The 23,475-nt window shown below is 39.5% G+C and overlaps 1 protein-coding gene across 2 annotated transcripts in view; it reads left to right on the top strand.

Moving 5' to 3' along the window:
- The window catches only part of Vwc2 (von Willebrand factor C domain containing 2), a 128,491-nt gene that overhangs the window by 17,616 nt on the left and 87,400 nt on the right, over positions 1 to 23,475 (top strand). For both annotated transcript variants that reach the window (XM_034508156.2, XM_034508157.2), the window contains exon 2: positions 8,706 to 8,835. In XM_034508156.2, the coding sequence (XP_034364047.1) occupies positions 8,706 to 8,835 (130 nt within the window). The remainder of the gene's footprint in view (positions 1 to 8,705; positions 8,836 to 23,475) is intronic.

Here is a 23,475-nt window from a genome sequence, read left to right as displayed (position 1 = left end):
CCTGGGACAGTAATGCCAAGGCCTGGAGGAGGCTGGGAAAATAGGCCTATGTGTCAGTACCACCCTACCCTAGAGATCTGAAAGCATTATTGATTAACTTGTTTTCATGTATGTTTTGAGATTGGGTCTTGCTATGTAGTGCAGGCTAGCTTGGAAACCTGTAGTAATTCTGCTTCAGTCTTTCAAGTGCTAACATGAAAGATGTGTTCCTGGTCAATGTGTGGAGCATCCTTAGTCCAGTCCCCTGGGGTAGAGGTCAGTCAGAGCCTCTGATAGCACCCAGCAGAGCAGCAGGGGATGCTCATATCACTCGCACTGTCTGTTCACCTACCACAAGTGATGCATCTCAGAGAAATGCCACACCGGAAACTGCCACCAGCTGGTTACTAGGAGGGATGAGTTAGCTTGGGGATATTTTCAGCCATACTTTAAGTATATACTTAAAGTAGCATACTTTAAGTAGATGTATTTTTATGTCTTGACATGGAACATGTGTATGTTTAAAAGGTCACATATAAAATATTTCTAACAAGGAAAAGCAGTGGATGGATCTATAGGCACCACATGCTTCCCTCATGTGCTATGTCTTACCATATTTGTTTCTGATCCCCAAGTCCTAATGAGATTGAAGGATACATATAAAGCTAAACATCCCTCCCCATTCTTTCTTGTCTTTGCTCTCCCTTCACTGCCATGAGAAGATGGGTCAGTTAGCTTTGTATGTTGACTTTTTCATTTTCTCTGGGAGAACACCTGTGAACCATGCCTTTCGTTGCATGAGCCTGCAGGGATTGCTGCTTATATGCATACACCATGAGATGCTGTATCTGTTCTTTTTGTAACTTGCTTTGTTCCTCATCATGATTTTTGAGATTCATATATCTGTTTCATGTATAATTATTCCTATATTTTTGTTGCCATCCTCGTGATTATTATGACACAAGGCTCATCAGGTCTTTTATCAACAGTCACCTGTACTTAGTTTTATTTTCTCAACAGCTAAGATTCTAGTTTTCAATTTAACTGATGCCACAGGGTCAGTGTCTTGGGCTTGGATGTATACCCAGACAGAAGACATTTTGCTGGTGGACTAAGGGCATGGCTATACTTTGCCAGTCTGGACAACTACAGAGCCTACCTATGAAGAAGATCCTGCATGCTTATGAAAGGAGGCCCCAAATGCCCTTATCCTGTAGGCAAGCCACAGCCAAGGAGAGCATGTTTAGAGGGCCCTTTGGAGTCTGTGATCTTCCTTCTAAAAAGATAAGATGGAGGCACAAGCAAAAACTTGGAGAATTTCTCAGTTCCAACTCGCCCGGGGTATCTCCTATATAGCGTGACTCAAAGCCCTAGTTCCCATTTTCAAACCAGAAAAGGTAAGAATCCTCATTTGTCGACACTTGGTGTCCTCTACATTGTCACCATGTGAGTGTGTGTCCATGAATATGTTTTCATTTGGTTAAAGCAACCCAGATTCTTGATCAGATAGCATACTTGTTTACACATCAATTAGCTATTCAGACTGTCCTATGTTTTTTGCCATGCCATTGGTTTTGATCACTTTTCTTTCCAACTTGTAAAAATAGTACACAATTGATTTATAGAATTTCTTGCACATTTTCAATGCTAGTACTTGTAGTTCTGTTCCCATGATGTCTGCTGTGACAACTACCACTCATTAAGCCTTGTGTGTCTTCATTCATTTCATCTCCACAGCAATCAAAGGAACTAAATACTGCTGTTCCATCATCTGATACTTGCCTCTGTAACAAAATACCCAAGGCAATGCACTATAAAGAGAAGAGGGGTTGCCTGTGTCTATACCACCCTGAATACGTCCAGTCTGGTCTGATCTCAGAAGCTAAACAGAGTCAGGCCTGGTTAGCAATTATAAGGGAAGAGAAGAGGGGTTATTTCAGCTTACACTTTTGGAGATTTCAGCCCATGATATTTTGAGCCTAAGGCAAGGCATCACATAATCACATGAGCAGGGAACAGGGCAATGCTGCTCACTTCAAGGACAGAAAGTTAATGATAGTGAGGAAGAGACTGAGGTTGCTTATGTCTCAAATGGCCATGTTTGACCTTATGCTCATGGCCATCCACTAGTCCCACCTTCTCAAGTCCATCACTGCCTAATAGTGCCACCCTGTGGTTCAGCCTTTAATACTGTATCAATTGTGGGACTTTTGGTTGGTTGATAAGTTGGTAGATTGGTTCACAGTGGTGTGCAATGGGATACAGCAAGAATAAACCAAGCAGGAGGTTGACTGCATTGTCTTTGGCCCTGCTAATGCAAGGTATGAACTCAGCAGGGCAGGTACATACATGGAACTGAATGCATTGTTGTTTGTTAGTCTAGATCCAGGTTCATCTTGTCTTACTGTGAAAGGACCATGAGAGGAGGATGTTCATCATCCTCCCTCTGTGTTTGTATCTTCACCCTCTCCCTCTCCTGATTCTGTCTGGCCTGATATTGTGTCTTTCCAGTACGGTTATGTTCCTCTATCCTAGTACAGACACCATTATTTGTATATGGGTCTGGGCCTCAGATTTTTGTCCTCCTGTCCATATGGTCTCCTCTGTTCCACTGACAGCAGTCATCTCTATAGTGCTTAGTTGTATCCTAGTGTATTCTGCACCTGGTCATTCCACCAGAGGAGAAAGCTTTGTCTTTGAACTCTCAAATATCTATAATATATACAAGTACAATATATACAAATCCTATATGAATCTATATGTAAAATTATCACTTGACATTTTCTAATCCCATCCCCATCTCGTTGATAACTCTTCTCCCACCCAAGCAAATATTTTGACTTTTGTGTTACTTTACATGAGTCCATGATTCTCAAAGATACTCACTGTAATGTCTAGATGAGCTTTACAAGGGCTGGTGGACCAATGCCAAGTTGCCAACACAGGTTTCTTTGTAGTGTGGGATCCACATAGGTCTAAACTTCCATTTTTTTTTTTTTTTTTTTTTTTTTGCAGAATACAATTTCCCCCTTAGACCTTCTGATTTTTAGGTTCAAACAATAGATTATTAATTATGTCAGTAACAACACATGAGGTGTTGCTTTCTTAGTATACAATGTATCTGTTTAAGGAAGACATTGACAGAAAGAGCCGAGGGTTAGAAGGAAAAGGAGGGGTAATGGGGACTTTTGGCTTCAGGACAATGTTCAGAATTAGAAGCAATCTTGATCACATACTTTATATTTATCTGCTTAATATTCCTTGTCCCTTGACACAGTTTGAGACCTCATTTTTAATCACTTTAGAAACCAGTGAGATAAAGTGAGTGAAGATGCTTTGCCCTTGTGGCCTGCTGACTTGAGTTCAAGTCTCCAGAGCCACTTGGTGGAAGGACAGAACCAAATCCTCTGAGTTATCCCCTGCCCTCCATGTGAGCATGTGCATGCACACACATGCTAATAATAAAATATATTTTAGATCACCACGTTAATGAATATCATACTGTTAACCATAACTCCTTGTGGATTAAGTATGTAAAGGTTCTCAGGTATGGTATCTAATCCTGGAGCACTTTGTATAAGTTTGGCCAAGCCTTCTGAAACACAGGTATAGATTTTTCAGTTAAAGTTGTTCATCATGTCCTATACAACGTAATCTCATTTGGTGGTGATGGTGGGGTGGGTCCTTCTCATCCATTTCTTTGCTTGATTTAGTCAATACATATGTTTTCTAGTGCTTTCATGTAATACTCACAGCTGGGGAATGCATGAAGAAAAATGGTTTATTTGATTTATAGCTTGTGATGCCGAAATTCCGGGGCTAATATCCCCATTGCCTGGCCTCTGCTAACGGTCTTATTGTAAATGTCATCACAGTGGGAAGGGGTCGAGATTGACTCTTTTCTTTGTGCCTGGCTGAATTCAGGAGATCTCAGAACTTAAATAGTTTCAGAGAAAGGGAAAGCAGGGGGAATGAGTTTTAGTATACATCTTTGTTTTCATGATAACCTTGTTTTGTGTAATTGCAGAACATATACTTTGGAGTTTATCAAGACAAATGGATAAACTAATCCAATAAATGGTGAAGTGGGGGCATTCTTTTATGATGAGTCGTGTTGTGGAGAAAGATCTAAGCTGAAGCCTATTAGCTCATACTCCTCTGAACTTAAATTAATCCCATCAACCAAAGCATTGCAATCATTTGGGAAACTGTTCTGGGATTTTTGTTCCTCCCATTTGTCTGTTGTTGAGTTAGCATCTGCATTTAGCATAGAATTGGTCCCTAGGCACCAGGAAGCGCTGCCTTTTGCCACAGTGGAATTTTATGGTACCCACTCCAGCAGTTCTTATGACAACCCCTGGATAGGGAGTATAATAGAGGAAACTAATTATGAAAGGAAGGTTGACATACACAACTCCTCCTCCTCCTCCATGCCAACACTCCTTCCTTGAAGCATGGAGCAAGAAGATGCCTTTGAATTGATCTGAGTATTGTATTCCTGATCAGGGAGCAATTCTGGTGTGGTGAGAAAATGTTGCAGTACAGATAGGAAAGAGAAGGGGGAAAGTATCTGAAAAGATTTCTTGTCTTCCATCTGGGTGTGTTGGTGAATGTCCCTGGCACATGGGAGGCAAAGGCAGGTAGGTCTCTATGAGTATAAGGCTGGTTTACATAGTGAGTTCTATGACGGCCAGAGCTTCATAGTAAGACCCTGTCTCAAAAAAAGAAAAGAAAAGAAAAAAAGAAAAGATTATTTTCCCCAGGAAAGCAGCTAGAGACATAGGCAAGAACAGATCTAAACTGAAGGAAGTTTCTGTAGGTCCCTCTTTGTGGTATTAATGATTAGAATTGCAAAACTGACCAAGGCAGAGTGTTATACAGATAGACATCTAATTCCACTCAAGTTTGCTAATATAAGATGTATATAACTTGCCATCATCTTGTGGGGCTTCACATGTTTGAGGCTTGATCCTCTGGTGATGAATGAACTCTTTGAGAGGTAGGACCCTGCAGGAAGTGTTTAGGTCACATTGGAACACCTAGTTCATGTGTAAGGCACTGTGTTCATTTTTATGGTCTTCATTTTATACTGAGGCTAAATTCTTATATTAATTACATTGCGCACTTGTACTGAATCAAAAGATACAGACTCAGTACTTATTGCATAGCCCCTGCTGCTTCTGTTTATGTGGTATAGGCACACACATAACTATTGAGTGGTGTAAGGGCATCCCAAATTTTGACTGATCTGCTATTACTATATTTTTTACACTATATTATCCATCTTGTAGTCAGAGTTGTTTCACTGAAAAAATAAATAACTCTAAGCATATGGTTTTTTTTTTTTCAGCATTTGACTCTGGCTTTAAGATACATTTTTTTAGATTTCCTTTAAAGACCTTTTGCTTGCAAGTATAGCCCCATGTAATAACTAAGAGATTCATGTGGACAAGCAACAAAGCCCGACATTGTGAAGTTAGAGATCTTCAGTCAGAGGAGGCCAGATCCTATTGTGGTAGATATTTAATTGAGGGTTTCTACCCCACCTTTGATCATTTAGTCCCCAGAAAAAAATGTATAAAATCTTTATGTTTATAATAACCCTTAAAAGCACTAGAGACCCTCTAAGCTATTTTGTCTACTTCTCTGTCAATAACCCCATTATAACTTGCCATGTTTCACACGTTTCTTACTCTGATTGGCTGGCTAGCCCTCATAGCCAGTTCTCATGATTCCTTACCCCATGGTGTCTTTCTCTCTTTTCCTCTCCCCTCACCTCATTCCTCTTGATCTCTGACTCAGACTACAAGCTCAGGAAGCAGAGCTCTTCCTACCTCTCCTCTGCCCAGCTATAAGCTATAGGCATCTTTATTCAACCAATAGTTTTCAATTGAGAAATAAGGTTACATAGCATTACTTGGTGTATGTGAGGACTTCCTCAACCCTGGGAGCAACCAGACCCTGAGGGCCAGTATTTAGCATTATAATACATAGAACATACCAAACCTCAACAAGTTCCAGCTATACACTACTTTGATCATCACCCTTGACCCCCAAATACCATCTTATTTGCACCCTTCCAAAAGGTGGCGAAGGGAGATCACACTTCTGAAATTGCAACTGGAACCATGGAATGAACAGAGAATGTCTTCATTCTCTCTCCCAGCTGGAAAACAAACTATTTTTATTGATACATGTTTGGATCACTCCTTGTATGTTGCTGGTCCTGCTGAACACAGTCTGATTTGGCAGGCTAGATAGCTAGTCTGGGTCAGAGCGAGAAGTATGAGAAGATCTAGCCTGAGTCCCTTTGGGTCCCCATCAGCTTAACAGGTGGTCACTCTTCAATGTTCTTTGCTGATGCTGAGCCTGGTTACCACTTCCTTGCTTGGCTCCTAAATTCCCATGGACACTGGGTTTTTGCGTTTTGTTTTTAAACCTAGCAACACTTCATATGCTGTAAGAGGGCCATCTAACAAGTTGGAAGATGGAGTTGAGTGATGGCTTACAGGAGTAAAGACTCCAGCTCTATCCGTGCTTTGATGGACATATCTCAGCTCGATCTGTAGACAGCAGAAATAAATTCAGCATGACATTTAAAGGGTCACAGGTCTGCACAAGTCAAGAGTAGAAAACTAAAAGTCAAGACATTCGGATGATAAGTATGGCTGAGCTTCACGATCAGGAGGTAGCATTATTCTGTGGCATGCCTGATTGATGGCAACTCAAGAAGAAGAGGATTTATTTCTCAAACACCAGAATTAGCACCCCATCAGGGTTACTCAGAGCATGTCTCTAGCCAGTCTCCCTTCTACTCCCATACACACATATCTACTGTCATCAGCTCCCACACTGGGGCTATCTTTACTCTGATCCTAGGCTCAGGCCATCCCAGCTCCTACAAAGAGATTATCTCTGTTGGTACCCTCAAGTGCCCTGTGCCCTGATGCTACCACCTAGGCACAAGTTCACTAGGCTACCAATGGCACCAGCAAGTTACAGATGCCTTGTTTCTAAATGTCCATCTTTCATGAATGATAATGGGGTTCCCACTTTGCCCAGGACCCAGATCCACTTCAGAACTGCCCATTGAGTGTTATGTTCCTGTTTCCTGCATGGCAGTGCAGTCTGACATTTCCTTCAAAATCACACACATTCCCCATCACCTACTTTCCATCATCCTCTGCCTAAATATGGGGAACAGTCTAATTTTCAACTGCATATTTTGCCTAGGAACATGACATACACCCCATTTTGTCTCCTTTAAACCCAGCCCATGTGGAGCTTCATCCTCTGGACCTAGAGTCTGACCCAGCTGAAGGGTGGTGTCTAGCTATTGAGCAGCTTCCTAAGGACATATGCAAATATGTGACCTTCCTGCCCCTTGCTAACTCAACTTCTGCTCCCCTGGGGCAGCATGTCTCTGCATCTCTAATCCATACCATCTGGGCTTCTTGGCTTCTGCCTGAAGTCCTTCCAGCTAAAGGATCTGACATGTACTTGACAGGTTCTCTTGCAACTCAAGGTCTTTGCTTTAAAAACCTACAATAGTTTCCTAATGCTATTTACTGTCTACATCGGCTCTTGAACCAGAGATGCAATGCTGTAACCAGAGAAAACTTAGGAAAGCCGCAATGACAAAATCCCCCAAAGTATATTGTGCCCAAACCACTTCTTAAACTTGTCCCTTTATAATGTAAACTTGGGTTTAACTTGCAAACTAAACCAACATTTTATTCTGGGCTATTGTGAAACTTTTAAGTTTCTCCTCTCTCTCCCTTTCTCTTTCCCTCTCCTTCTCCCTCTCCCTCTTTTTGTCTCTTCCTCCCCCGCCTCTCTGTTTATTCACATACACAAAGAGACAGAAAAATGCTGCATACACAGAGAGACAGACAGACACACACACAGAGAAAGAGAGAGAGAGAGAGAGACAGACAGACAGACAGACAGACAGAGTAACAGACACAGAAAAAGAGAGACAGACAGAGAGACCCTGATGCCTCTTAGAACCTTGGTTCCAGTATGAACATGGTACTACTGATGACATGAAGGATAACCCTCTGGGACCTTGGAGAAGGGAGAGTGAACATGAACCTACAGTCAAGAACCCTCTGTAGCATCTTGGCTTGATCTCTTAGGAGATCTGGTGAAGGCAAGTTGCCTAATCCCTTCCCATCTTGGTTTCCTTACCAGTAAACAGGGCCAACCAAGCTCTGGGAAATCACAGTTGTATAGCTCCTGGCAAAGGGCTCCAAGCCTCAGAGGACCATGTGAGTGTCTTGTGCTTTCCCTTCTTCCCCTTGAGCACCTGCTCTGAGAAATATTGGGACCAATCCATGCTAGGTTAAGTGAATAGAGACTCAACAGGGCTATGGAAAAGTGAGGCTTTGTTGAGCAAGAAATCAGTAGCAACTTGATTTTAGAAGCAACTGAAATATTTCCTCAAAGAGATGCTTACAAAGAAGTCCCTTTAGCCAAGAGCTGCCCCAATGGGAGCTGAGAGGCTGAGCAGAGCCACCAGCCCTAGTGAATGCCTTTATTTAAACCTAAGGTAACCTGTAAACACCAGGAGCTAGGGTCCACATTTGAAATATACTGGTCTCAAGCACTTAAAAATGCCATTCCTAAAACACCTGGCTGACTTCATCCCTAAAAATAAAGATATGACTTAGAGGGTAAGGACTGTGTAAGGGAGGTGTGACCCTGATCATGGGCTTGTGTCTCAGGTGTCTCCATGTGAACGGTGTCGCTGTGAAGCCAATGGTGAAGTGCTGTGCACAGTGTCGGCGTGTCCCCAGACGGAATGTGTGGACCCCGTGTATGAACCTGATCAGTGCTGCCCGATCTGCAAAAACGGTAGGTGGAATGCCCGCCATCACCATCGGGATGGTGTGAGCCCCAGGCCCCGGCCCCTTCTCTGCGCATGTCAGTGGAATATGTAGGCATGTAAGGGTTTCCATAGACATGCCCATGCCCTGCCACACAGACCATCAGTCAGGGGTTGCTGTGTAGCAGCGTTCTGTCTTTCTGGTATCTGCCTTATATTTTACAGATGTTAGGAAGTTTGGGGGTAGGGAGGAATTCAATCCCACCATGCAGTAGAATCGCTTATTTTAATTTAACTTTGTTTGTTCTTGCAAAGCTGTCTCTCCTTCCAAGACAAATCAAACATGTTTGTTGCACTCATTTACCTTTCATTGTTAAGTGAATTAAACTAGAAACATAATTGAATATTTTTCAAAAGCAAATTAGACAAGAAGAGAGGTCCCTCTTCTTTCCAGGGAGCATCCTTGGCATATCAAAAGCCAAACCTGCTTTATGAAAAAAAGCAACAGGAAGCCTTTGTCAAGGAAGGGTGTTTACCTATCTTAAAAAAACATTACTCTTGTACCCAAAGTAAGTAGGGCTATATGGATGTGACTCTCCAGAAGGGTGTTAGAGGAAGGTGCATTTTGGACCAGCAGGGGCCAGGAGACTATAACTCAACTAAGACATTGTTTAAGACATAGAAGGCAGCTTTAAAGAAAGCAGAAATATATCTGCTCAGTGGCCCAGTGTCTCAGTACTGTCCGAATGGCATGGTCAGACTTTCTGGATTATACTGACTTATCGTTTATCATATGCATCTAGGGCTGGGTGCATATGGGAGTATTGCAGGGCTAATTTGTGATGTCTGTAAACATGTGTGCTTCTGGACCAAGGTTTGGTGCTTCTATACCACAGGCTTCATAAGGTGCAAGTCATATTTACAATTAGGATTATACAGGAGTATAAGTTGTATTTCAATTTTGAGTCTCCAGACATGCCATAGCTTTGACCAGGTATATGTACATATTTAAATTTCCATACAACACATTGTGAACATCTTAAAATACATAAATTGAAGAGGAAAGGGAGTTCCTGTTGAAGTTGAGTATCCTTGAAAGGGCAAGGTCAATGTGGTAGAATAAGTAACTGTGGAGACTGGCGTGCTCAGTCCTCTGACTGAGAGTGTACCATGTTCAGGGAAAGAAGTTACAGACTGTTTCCTGTGAGGCTGGTGGTACATTTATGGTGAGATTATGAAGTATAATTTTATTTGATGAGAATGGAAAAGTCTTTGAATCCAAGTTTTTTTTCTTCAGGGTTGTATGTGTATGGGTTTTGTGTACTCATGTATGTATGTTTGTGTGCCACTTGCATGTCTGGTGTCCTCAGAGGTCAGAGGACAGTGTCCCCTAGAACTGGAATCACAGATGAATGTGAGCTACCACATGGGTTCTGGGAATTGAACCTAGGTCCTCTGAAAAAGCAGCCAGTCCTCTTAACCCATGAACCATTTCTAAAGCCCCTCAAGTATATTCTTTTAAGAAAGAATGAAAAATAGAACTACAAGAAACTAATCACTGCTAGGGAAAGAAGAATCAGCATATCCAAGAGATGCCTCCAATTAATTATTGTCTAATACAAAGTGGTCCAACCTGGAACCATATAACCATGTATACATAAACAACAAAATGGACTCAATGGATTAAATTTATTTATATATATATAAATTTATTAATATATATATCACATATATATGTACACATGCATATATGTATATGTGTGTCTACATATGTACATACATACATACAGACAGACATATGGACATTATCCATTTTACATTTACATATGTAACAATAATAACCAAAGAAAAAGATACTATAAATTTGTGCATGGGGGAATGTGAGATGAGTTGAAGGGATGATTACACTGGAGGTACTGGAAGGAAGAAAGAGAAGGAGGAAAGTGATATATTATTATATTTTAATTTCAAACATAAAATAAATGTGAAAGGAAAGAATGTTAAAACACTGAGGTGCTGTGCTGGGGAACTGAAATAACATACTTTACTAGTGTAAATAAACAGTAAGAGAATGAAGGTGAAGAGGAAGAAACGGAGGCCAGGCAGTAAGGTTAGCAGTGTCCTTGGAGCTGATGTGCAGTAAGTAGTACACCAGCCAGGCAAAGAGCTAGACAAGACTTCAAGTGGTTAGGAGATTATCATATGGTTTCAGCTCCCTGCCAAAAGATAGTGCACAGCTTAAACACTCTTGCCAGAGATACTTTGTAAACAAAGTGTCTGAGATACTCAGAGTTTCTCTTGTTGGTTACAATTGGTAAAAATGTGTTGGAATTGGCTAGCCTAGGAATCCTAGTTGACATGGCTTCAATAGATGGGAAGTCAGAATTTCAATCCCTGTGTGTTTTCCACTGGGATGGGGGGAAGGACATCCAGACAAATGGAGAGTTAAAATAAGTGTCCAGTGACGAGTTATCCACGCTCTCTACATTTGCATGCTGTTTATGTTTGATTTACAGGTTTCATCCTTTGTCTCACATCCTCACAATGCACCTCTGCAAATGCATGGTCCCGTAACTTTGGTACTGTGGTCGTTTGCACAAGGGTAGTTTCCCTTCCTCCCACCAAAAGTAGGAAAATTTCTGAGTAGAGAGATTTCTTTATGGTTTGTTTTGCCCATAGGACATATCCCAGTTAAGGGACAGAGTCTTCCAAAGATCTTTAAAAGATATCAAAGGGCTTCATCACCATCTGTTGATATGCTAAAATTTGCAATTATTTGGGCTTGTGGGGTGCCTCAAGAGTTAAGAACATATGTTCTTCTTCCAAAATAGATCCCAGTTATTCCTAGGACCACCCTAGGTGGCCACCTCTAACTCCAGTTCCAGGGAAATCCAATGCCTCTGACTTTTGAGGCTTTTGTACTCAGAAATATACACAGACATAACTAAAAATAAACGTAAATTTAAAAAATTATAAATATTCAATGTAATTTATTTCTATCTGCATTCAAATTTTTTTATCATTTTAGATATAGTTTAATTGTTTGAATGAACAAGATGTATTTTAAAAATAAAAGCTATAAAGCAAATAAACTGAAGATTTGCTGCTTTACTGATGAAATGATGGATTGGGAAGTATGTACTTGGTGTGTGCCTTGTTTGTAAACCTCTAAATATTCATATCTTGATTGCCCATATGCTTTGAGAGGAAGTAGAGAATAAGCCAAGGAATAGTTGTTGGCCTATTAAAAACTTTTGAAGTATGAGATATTTGTGGTGGTTTGAATAATTTTGGCCCAGTCAGTGGCATTATTAGGAGGCATAGCCTTGTTGGAGTAGTTGTGGCCTTGTTGGAGGAAGTGTGTTTCTTTGGGGGTGGGCTTTGAGACATTCCTCCTAGGTGCCTGGGAGACAGTCTGCTCCTGGCTTCCTTTAGATGAAGATGTAGAACTTTGACCTCTTCCAGCAGCATGCCTACCTGGATGCCACTATGTTGCCTACTATGATGATAATAAACTGAGCCTCAGAACCTAAAAGCCCCAAATTAAACGTTGTCCTTATAAGAGTTGCCTTGGTCATGGTATCTCCTCTCAGCAGTACGAACAATAACTAAGATCTAATAAACTAGATTTATTTATGAAAAGTTTTATATTAGGAGATTTGGGGCAATTGTATCAAATAGCAATAACTTCTTGTTTTGAGGACTACAACTATAAAAGCATTGAAATATAATTGTATGCTTCTCATCAGAGAGTTCTTGACTTTGTGGTCTGTGCTTTTTAAGACATCCTGACCTAGAAAGAGGTCAAAATATAACTTTAAAAAGTGTTTAAAAATGAAATCTGTATCTGTTGGAGATAGATGGTCTGTGATAACTCACCAGAGTTAATAGATATTTTATAGCAGTCCAGCCCTGCCTCCCATACACATAAATGATAGTTTTATAAGAAATGATTGTTTTTTACAGGTAGTTGATTATAGGATATCAAAAGTAGATGGTGCATATGAAACTAAGTGTTTGGGTAGACTCAGCTTGGATGAAGCAGTGAGGTTTAATCCTGATGTCTGCAGAACAGCCCATTATCCGCATGCTGGTATAACTTGCCCTACAGCATTAAACAGCTTTTCTCCTGGTAAAGGGGAACTTGCAACTTAGTTGCTGACTGTCAGTCACTTGCATCAAAAGAGCAAAAGTTTGAGAACAAGAATACCTTGAATATAAATAAATGATCACAAATCAAGTATGGTTTAATCTATTCACTTTGTTGACTTGTGAAGACCAATCTCTCAATGTCCTTTAAAAAAAAAAAAGTAAAAGGGATGATTTATGGTACTGTTTATCCCTTATTCAGGAACTCCGGCTTTCTCTGATGGTAAATGCACTTCAGAAGTTCACAGCACCCTGCCCTTTATTTGCCTTGGTCGTGGGCATGTTTGTCAGCATGGCATAGGCATATGGCTTCCACCAGTGATCAGATCTCTACTCTGCATGAGTGCTATGATCTCACTGTACAGCTACGAAGTGGGAGAGCTCGTAAGAAGGATGCCAAGTTCTGGGATTGACAGTGCCTCTCAGAGATGGTGTGAATACCTTAGTAGCAAAAGGAGAGCATGCTGTGTGCCGAAGCACAAAGGCATGGGACATAAAGCTTATTTTTTCCTTGAAGTCTCAGAGCCACTTAATAATAGGTATTTATACCTTGATTTTCATAAGAAAATATAGACTTTTTGGAGGAACATAAAAAATGTGAAATTTTAGGACAAACACTGAAATTTTAAACCATTAGATATACTTTTGTAAAATATGTGAGAAGCACTGACAGAAAATAAGGCAGAGTTTTGTTTGTTTTCTTGAGCATAAGAAATAGAACATAACTGTGGGGAAGATTGAGAACGTGGCTGAAATAAAATTAATGTAGGTGGGATCCTATTCAGAGCTTCCCACAAGAAAATCTTTACCACTGCAACATTCTACAATTTTACCGAAGCAATGGTAACTGTCTCATAGGAAAAATCTGCCATTATCAGTAGGTGTCTCTATAAAACTAAAAATATCAAAATAAGAGAATAAATTAGCTGTTAAGAAGAGAGTTTAGCCAGATCAGTGTATAAAAACCAGCTGTGTGCTGGACTTGATGGCCTATGCCTATAATTCTAGCAACTCAATAGAGAGAGACAAAAATTTATGAGTTTAAGACCAACCTGAGGAATTTAGCAAGACTCTTTTGAGAAAAAAATAGAGTGGAGAGAGAGAGAGAGAGAGAGAGAGAGAGAGAGAGAGAGAGAGAGAGAGAGAAAGGAAGGGAAGGAGGAAGAGAGAGAGAGAGAGAGACAGAGAGAGAGACAGAGAGAGAGAGAGAGAGAGAGAGAAAGAGAGAGAGAGGTCAGTGTTAGAATGCTTGATTATAATGTCTAAGGCTCTAGGGTAAATCTTGGATACCATCAACAGGAAATGTTTTCCCATATACTCACAGTAAACACATAGAAATGAATTGCATAGGCAACAGTATCAAATAGCATCACAGTTATAAAAGGAATAGAAGTACATCCTACTAAACTGTGCTGCATCTCCATGCCTAGAATAATAAAGTTTACCAAAAGAATCCCAAGAGGATTTGCTGGAGGAATTCACCATATTATAGACAGAGATAAATAAAGATAAATAAATTCACCATATTATAGACAGAGAGTTCAATAAAGACATTGAACTGCTTCAAAGGAATCTATTGATCCCCAGTAGATTTCCATTTAAAAATTACATTTCATTATTAATTTTGAAAAAAACCCTTTGTATTGTTTCAAAAAACCAAACAGGAATATAAAAGTCAAAACCACGTCAGAACAACTGGTACTGCACAGGTGAGATAAGAGAACATATTCAAAGTCATAGTCACTAGCATATTGTTACATAGCCATAAATGATGACATAGAAAACAGAAAAGGGTGAGCAAAGACCATGTTCTACATGACTCAGCCAATCCTGAGGCACATTGAGCAAAGGGAAAATCAATCCAATAAATTACGCTTGTCTAATTGATTAGTAGATAAGTTAATAAGAAAATCTTAAGTTTTTTCTCATATTGCATATAAAAGAAGAGGAGAAAAAACTCTGAATTCCCAATAGACTTCAAATGTAGATATGGAAATTGAAACTAATGATTTTGGAGTAAAACATAGACAAGTATCTCCATGATGTTCAACAGGTGAAAATTAACTCACTGGTGCACCAAAAGCACCAGCCATATGGAAAAGGCTGATAAGATGAGGTTTATTAAAAGAATGTGTGTTTATCAAATAATATTTTTAACAAGTTAAATGTAGTCCCCCACCATGTATCATAAGAAAATATATGTAATACATATCTGACAAGTATCTATGAGTGCAAAGCATTTAAAGAGCAGAGATAGGTAGAAACAGAGTCCCAAACCTTTGGAACAGAGCGGTGCCTATTCTCAGTGAGGTTTACATAGCAGACTCTATCACCATTTTTTCTTACCACAGTCCCATTGCAGTGCCTGTCTTCACTTCACATGTAAGAAGGGGGAAAAATCAAAGGAAAAGATCCCTCACCTCAGAGTTGTCAATATTTTCATTTTTTTAATTTTATGAACTTTTACTATGTAAAACTTGCAATTCAATAATAAAAAAAAAAATTGTAATTGATGCCAGACTCAAAATCTCTACAACTCACTGACATTTTTAAAAATTTATTCACTTTACATCTCAATCCCTGTCCCCATTCCCAGTCCTCTTTTCCACACTCCCTCTCCCTCCCCGTCTCCTCTGACAGAATGGAGCCCCTCCACCTGGGTATCCCCAACTCTGGTACATCAAATCTCTTCAGGACTAGGTGCTTCTTCTCCCATTTAGGCCAGACAACACACTGAGCTAGAGGAACAGATACTATAAACAGGCAACAGCTTTACAGGGAGCCCCCAATCCAGTTGTTCAGGACCCACGTGAAGACAGAGCTGCACATCTGGTAGATATGTGCAGGGACCCTAGGTCCAGCCCATGTATGCTCTTTGTTTTGTGGTTCAGTCTCTCAAAGTCCCAAGGGTCCAGGTTAATTGACTTTGTTTGTCTTCCTATGGAGTTCCTATCTCCTTCAGGGCCCTCAGTCCTTCCCCCAGTTCTTCCATAAGAGTCCTGAAGTTCCATCCATTGTTTGGCTGTGGGTGTCTGCATCTGTCTGAGTCAAGTGCTGGGTGGAGCCTCTCAGGGATTAGCCACACTAGGCTCCTGACTGCAAGCAAAACACAGTAGTGTCAAGGATTGGTGCTTGCCCATGGGATGGGTCTCTAGTTGGCTGATTATGGCTTGGCAATTACCTCAGGCTAGGTGCCATCTCCTGTCCCTACACTTCTTATAGGCAGGAAACATTTGGGGTTGAAGGTTTTGTGGGTTTGTTAGTGTCTAGTACAGAGCTAAACAGAGAATTCTCAACAAAAGAATCTTGAATGGCTGAGAAACATTTAAAGAAATATTCAAAGTCCTTAGTCACCAGGGAAATCCAAATTTAAAACAACAACAACAAAACCAAAACAAAACCAAAAATGAAATCTGAGAGTCTATCTTACACTGGTCAGAATGGTTAAGAGCAAAACCTTAAGTGATAGCAGATGCTGGCAAGGATGTAGAGCAAGGGGAACACTCCTCCATTGCTGGTGGGAGTGCAAACTTGTGAAATCATTTTGGAAATCAATTTGGGGGTTTCTCAGAAAACTGGGACTAGTTCTACCTCAAGACACATATACCCAAAAGATACCCCATTATACCACAGGGACACTTGCTTAACTATGTTCATAGAAGCTTTATTTGTAATAGCCAATTACTGTAAATAACCTAGATATCCCTCAACTGAAGAATGGATAAAGAAAATTTGGTACAGCTACACAATGGAATACTATTCAGCTATTAAAAACTAAGATATCATAAATTTCACAGGCAAATGGATGGAACTTGAGAATATGATGCTGAGTGAGGTAACCCAGACCCAAAAGGACAAGCATGACATGTACTCACTTATAAGTGGATATTAGCCATAAAATACAGGATATCCATACTACACACTATAGACCCAAAGAACTTAAACAAGAAGGAAGGCCCAAACAAAGGATCTCACTCAGAAGAGAGAATCAAATAGTCCCAGGAGGCAGATGGAGGGAGGGTGAGAGAACAAATGGGAAGGACAATGAGGGGCTTCAGGATCAAGTGTGGAAAGAGACAAAGGAGATGACCAGATGACCACGAGAATTAATGGAAATTTGCAGCTAGCCTGGGGAGGGGTGCATCTCTAGGAAGTGTCAGAGACCTGGATAAGGGAGGCTCCTAAGAATCAATGGGGGTGTCCTTAGCTGAGACTCGCAGTAGTAGGGATATGGGGCTACCTTCTGTAGCCAGCAAGAACACCAGTAGAGTAACAGGGACACCAGCTCACTGAACTTCTATACAGCTAGCATAGGCCTTTGGAGCCAAACTGTGGGGCTTCATATTGACTTTTGCACTAAAAGTATAAAATGAACTAACACCAGTGTGAACTCCATTGTTAGAAATAAAGATGCATCTTAAAGTTTCTAGATTGCCGTAAGAATCAACAAAGAAAATAAGCATGAAATGAAAAAGCTTATAGCTTTTTAAAAAGACCTTAAAGGAGAAATAGGGACAAACCACAAGAAACAAAGACAACAAAATGTATATATGCTTTTAGCAGTAAAGCTCAAAATATATGAGATAAATTTTAAATTAAATAAATATATTTACAAGTTTCAGTATATAGTTAATAGACAATCTCGACAAAAAAATTAGCAAGTATATAGGAGACTTACACTAGCCCAACTGGAGGTGCTCATCTTGCCAACTGAAGGTGAATATTCTGTAAGAGAGACCAATGGCTAAGCTATAGAACAATTGCCAATAAGCTTGACAGACGTAACCATACAAAGTATATTTTTTGAGCACAACAGAACAGAACTTAACAGAATCAACTTAGAATGAACAGCAGCAGACAAGACAATCTAAGGAATTAGAATATATATATTTAATCACCTGTGGGTGAAAACAAGAAATCACAGAGATTCTTGTACATACCTGCAACTGATACAAAGTGAAAAGCCTCCATTGTAGTTGATGGAGCAGCTGTAAGGTACCATAGTGCTTTATTCTCAAGTCAGTAACATAAGCTGTAACCTTCTGCCTGTAAGAAACTAATGTCAAAACAACAGATCATACAAGAGCATGCAGAAGACAGAATCCAAAATAATGTGGGCAAAGCTCAAATAAATAGAAGATACAAAAGCATAGGAGAGAGTTATTGGAACCAAGTTGAAAATTCTATGAAAGTTATTTGAAACAAGAAAATTAACACAGCTTCCACTAGACTTGAAGTATGATATAAGGATACCACTAACAATCCTCCAAGATGAACCATAACCACTCGCCAATACTAGGGAAAGCTTTGCAACAGTATGTTAGAATAGTTGAAAGAAATGGACAAATACTTCAGAAATACAAACTTCCAAATTAATTTTATTCCCAAAGGTATGTGGAGAAAGACTTCTGACCCAAATAAATCATCATGGCTCAACTAATTAATCAGAACATAACAAGCTAGTCATAACAATGTAGCCATTACAGCAGATGGTTGTAATAACCTTTTGAAACAAAAGTAGAGTTGCAAGGCGGCCATAACAATGTTTTGAAACAAATCCATGGTTGCCATTTTCTGGAATAGGCAGTACAGAACCATGTTAGTTAAGGTTACAGGTGAGACCTAGGCCAATCCTTGAGAAACAGATTTCATTATGAGCAGGAATAAGCCTGGTTTGTATTTGCTATAAGATGGCTTTCAAGCCCAAGATAAAGGCAAACTGCTTCATCATAATATGCAAAACATTTGTTTTTTACAAATAACAGCCAGGCTGGGTGCTTTCCCTAGTGAATTCTCTGAAATAAGTATAAATACTACTAATAATACTAATACTAATAATACTTTTTCACAAATTGAGTCAGGAGAAAGTGGCAAAAAGAAACTTCCCAATTTAGTTTTCCATTAAACTGTAGAAAAATTCTTTATTAACATGATGGAAAAATCTTTAAGAATGCACTGGTAATCTGAACCCCATACAATGAAAATGGTGTAGCACTGTAACAAGTGGGTGTAGCCCACAGATGCAGTGTTGAGTTAACATCTGAAAAATCAATGAATGAATTACCACCGCATTAGCAAGGTAAAGGAAACAAAAGTCACAGGTCTCAACTGATGCAGAAACGTTATTTGATGAAATCCAACATTCAATCATAGCTAATGCGTTTAATAAATTTCTTACAAGAGGAGCATTTGCAAGTTGATAAATGGTAAGTGAATATGTCACAGCTAATGACTTGAGTGATCGTTCCCACAATGCATCTGAATCTTAAGATCATAGAGCAAACAAGCATATCCATTTTGTCTCTTGTATTCATCAATGTAGTATCAATGTAATATTGAGAATGGGAGGGATGGAGGGAGAGAGGGAGAGAGGAAAAGAGAGGGGGAGGGAACGATGGAAAGAGAGAGATCATAAATCTGAGTGTGAAAATTTTCAAGTAACTTATAAAAACTTATAATGGCTAATAAAAAGGGATCCCAAGTAAGTAAATCAATTTATATAGTATATAATGGGTCTATATACTGTGTGTTATCAAAAATTTGGCTAAATGCCTTTGAATTCATCAAACAATGCTAGGGAAATGGAGGCCTCTTTTGGGTTCTTGATTTTACTAATAAATGGAAGAAAAAGCCTCATATGACACCTGGAGTGCAGTTTTATTAGGGTTTTAAAAACCCAAGGGCAGGCAAGCCCAAGCAGCTTTCTGTAAAACAGGAGAAAATCCACATTGCTGGAGTTTAGCCACTAAGAAAGGCAGCCACATAAAGAAGCAGCCACTGTTGGTCTTCCTATAGGATCTGCCTCCTCTTTAGCTCTTTCAATCCTTCCTGTAACTTATCCATAAGAGTTCCCCAGGCTTACTCCAATGGTTTGCTGTGAGTACCTTCATCTGTCTCAGTCAGGTGCTGGTAGAGTTTCTCAGAGGACAGCCACACTAGGTTCCTGCATGCAAGCACAATATAGCATCAGTAATAGTGTCAGGGTTTAGTGACTACCCATAGGATAGATCCCAAGTTGGGCTGGTCACTGGATAGCCTTTCCGTCAGTCTCTACTCCATTTTCGTCCCTGCATTTTTGTTTAGACAGGAAGACCAACAGTGTCAACTAATCCAGACCCCTAGGAGCTCCCAGAGACTAACCACCAACCAAAGAACATACATGGTCTGGTCCAAGGCCTCTAGCACATGTGTAGCAGAGGAATGCCTTTTCTGGCCTCAATGGGAGAGGATGAGCCTTATCCTGTAGAGACTTGATGATCCAGGAAAGGAGGATGCAGGGGTGGGGCAAACAAAAGGAGTATGGGGAAGAACTCTGGGAGGTAGGCCTGGGGACATTTGTAATGTAAATAAATAGAATAATTAATTATTAAAAATGAAGCAGCCACATGGTAGGGAGGAGAACTTTAGAGACAATAAAGCACAGTTGTTTGAAAAAGCATGCTTAAGAAAGCTAAAAGATGGAGAAGGAACAATTACATTTTTCTGAGTAATTCAGAAAAGCTGGCTGATTTATGAAAATGCATGTGTGGCTGCATGAGAGGGGGTAGGAACTTTGGAAAGGAAATTATTTCCTTGAAGAAGTATTTAATCCTCCTATCTCTTTAGGGGGGTTCACCTTCCTTGGCATGGATTCCTTGCTTAGGTGATTGGCTAGCCTAACTGGATTAATGCATAAGGGAAAGACTATGGCAAATCTCGATACAGAGGCAGATCCCATTCTTTTGGCCAGGAGGTGACACCTTTCCCTTAATACACCTTCAGTGATACTGTAATGCTACCACACAGTGAAGAGTAAGGCAAGGTTGTGGATTGAAATCAGCCAGGACAACACAGAATGTTTGCCTCAAAGAAAATCAAATAAAATAATTTTATTTATTTAGTATCAGAAGAAATGACTATCTAGGAGTATAAATAGTTTTTTTAAATTGTAAGATACATGCACTAAAAAGTTAAAAATAATACCAAAAAATTAAAAGATAAAAAAAATTAAAGAGGTATTTCATGTATTAGAAAACCTTTCGATATTGTTAAGATAATTCTTCCTAAACTGGATAATAAATTCAATGCCATCCTTATACAACCCAGCATACCTACTTACACAAATAGGTATTGAGAGGCTGACCCTAAAACTCATCAACAATGGACAAACCATTGTCAAAACTAACAAAGTTGGCAAAATGACACACAATTCTCACCTTCAGAGCACACTGAAGTATTGTAAGGATATTGAAGGAAGTATTGGTGGAATGATATTTGTTTCTTGGTTTCAAAACAGTATCTCACGATGTAGCTCAGACTGGCCTCAAAGTGACTATAAAATAGCCTCAATTTTGTGGTCATCAGATTGCCTCAGATGCCTTAATACTACAATCATAGACATTACCATGAGACATGATGCCTGGCAAAAAGATTGTGTGTGCTTGTGTGTGTGTGTGTGTGTGTGTGTGTGTGTGTATGAATTAACATGTTATATTTAATGTATATTATGAATACATTGAATTTTATAACACATTAAATGTATTAAATATAAAACAAATAATATGTTGAATTTAAATGTCACAAATATGAGAATAATATATGAAATCTATATTTGGAAAAACAAAAAAGAAGGTATAGATTCTTGCATTTTTATTTTTAAGCAGGATAATGAGACACTTTAATGGGGTAGAAAATAGCCTTTCCAGCAAATCCTGCAAGGACAGTTACATAATCACATGATTAAAAAGAAGAAAGAGATAAAAACTTAGACCCTTAAATCACATCATCTGCAAACAGCAACAAATGTGTACCACAAAACTTACCTAAAGGAGTTAAAAAGTCTGTATCCTTTGGGTAGGAGGAGAATACTTTAAGTTAGGCAGATTTCTTAGATTTGATGTAAAAATCACAATCCATAAGAGGTAAACAAACAGTGAACATCATGAAAATTTAAATTTTTGCAATTCAAACCATACAACTACGAATAACTAAAGTACAAACCACAGATTGCAAGAAAATAGTTTTAAATGATATACTTGATAAGATTCTTATATCTAGACTCATAAGAAACTCACCCAATTTAAAGGAAAGCATAATAAAATTGTATCAAGGACTTAAATGTATACTTTACGGAGGATGAACAGATGCAAATAACTGCATTAGATGTTCTCATTAGCCTTTAGGGAAATAAAGGCAGAAGGGAAAATAATGAAATCCATAAGAACAGTTATCATTAGAAGGCAGACCAACCAATGTTGAAAATAATGAGGAGAAGCAGAAATCCTCAGCATGGCTGGTGGGATGCCAAACAGCATCCACCATGGAAGCCAATTAATGTTTTTTTTTTTTCAAACCTAAAGCAAAACCTACTATGTATCTCAATCATTCATTCCTAGAACTAAAGCTATGCACTACCACTTAGTAGCCAGTTTTAAAAGTTTGATTTTTTTTGAAACATTGTTAGAAGGTAAATACCAAAATTGTTAAGTTAGAATGTTACTGCAGGTTAAGTTCTATGCCATGTGAGGTATACCTGGACAGTGCTGCTAAAAAATGCTAGCAATCTCTTAAAAAGAAGACAAGGAAAGTGTATGAGTTACAGCCTACTGCCGCAGTAAACACCAGGACCAAAGGTAACTTTCAGAAGGAAGAGTTTATTTGGCTGACGGTTCCAGAGGGAGTGTCTACCAGGGTGGGGAAGTCGTGGAAGCTGAAGGAAGCCAAGAGCATGAACTGGAAGTAGGCTGAGACCACAAACGCTCAAAGCTTGCCTTTTGTGGCATACTTTCTCTGGCAAGGATCCACCTCCTAAAGTTCTATAACCTCTCCAAATAGCACCACCAAGTATTCAAGTGTACTGCATGAGCCTATGGCGGACCTTTCTCATTTAGATCACCACAATAAAGTTTGGACAGTTTCCTTGACTCACAGCCCAAGGCTTCTTTTGGTTCCTGCTTTTCATTTTCCCTCAGAGATCAACTATTCTATAATAGATCGGATGCCCTTGATAATTACATAAAAACTCTTCCTGTTTAAGCCTGTTATCCTTATGACCTTCTTGAATATGTGCTTTTAAATCGTTTTAAAACAGGAAATTCACTTTCAGAGTTTATTTGATCAAAGAACAAATTAGTGAATCAAACGGAGCAACAGTAAGAAGCAGAAGTTCAGAGATTTCCATCCCGCTAGGCCTCAGATTGTTTGTTATATAACAACTTATGCTTATTTTATTTTGACCCTGAGAAAGAAAGCTGTAAAGACTAGCAAGTGTAGACATGCAGCAGAAGTCAATAATCAAACGCATTCTTTCCTTACACTCCAGAGTCCAAATTCAGACTGTGGCAGTCCTTCCCCCTGACTGACCACTGCTCGGCTCTGATAGCTCATCTCTTGTTGGACAGATACCCTGTGTCTTCCTTCAAGTCCTGTACTTCTCCATGCCAATCTAGGCTACTCCTCCAACCACAGCTATGAAAAGACAGGAAGAGTCAAACAAAGTCTAGAAGAGATCCTGGTCTCTTGCAGGCCATGTATTTCTGTGC

Source organism: Arvicanthis niloticus, chromosome 7 (assembly GCF_011762505.2).
Source record: "Arvicanthis niloticus isolate mArvNil1 chromosome 7, mArvNil1.pat.X, whole genome shotgun sequence".
Classification (NCBI taxonomy): domain Eukaryota; kingdom Metazoa; phylum Chordata; class Mammalia; order Rodentia; family Muridae; genus Arvicanthis; species Arvicanthis niloticus.
This window is presented reverse-complemented; position numbering and strand designations above follow the sequence as displayed.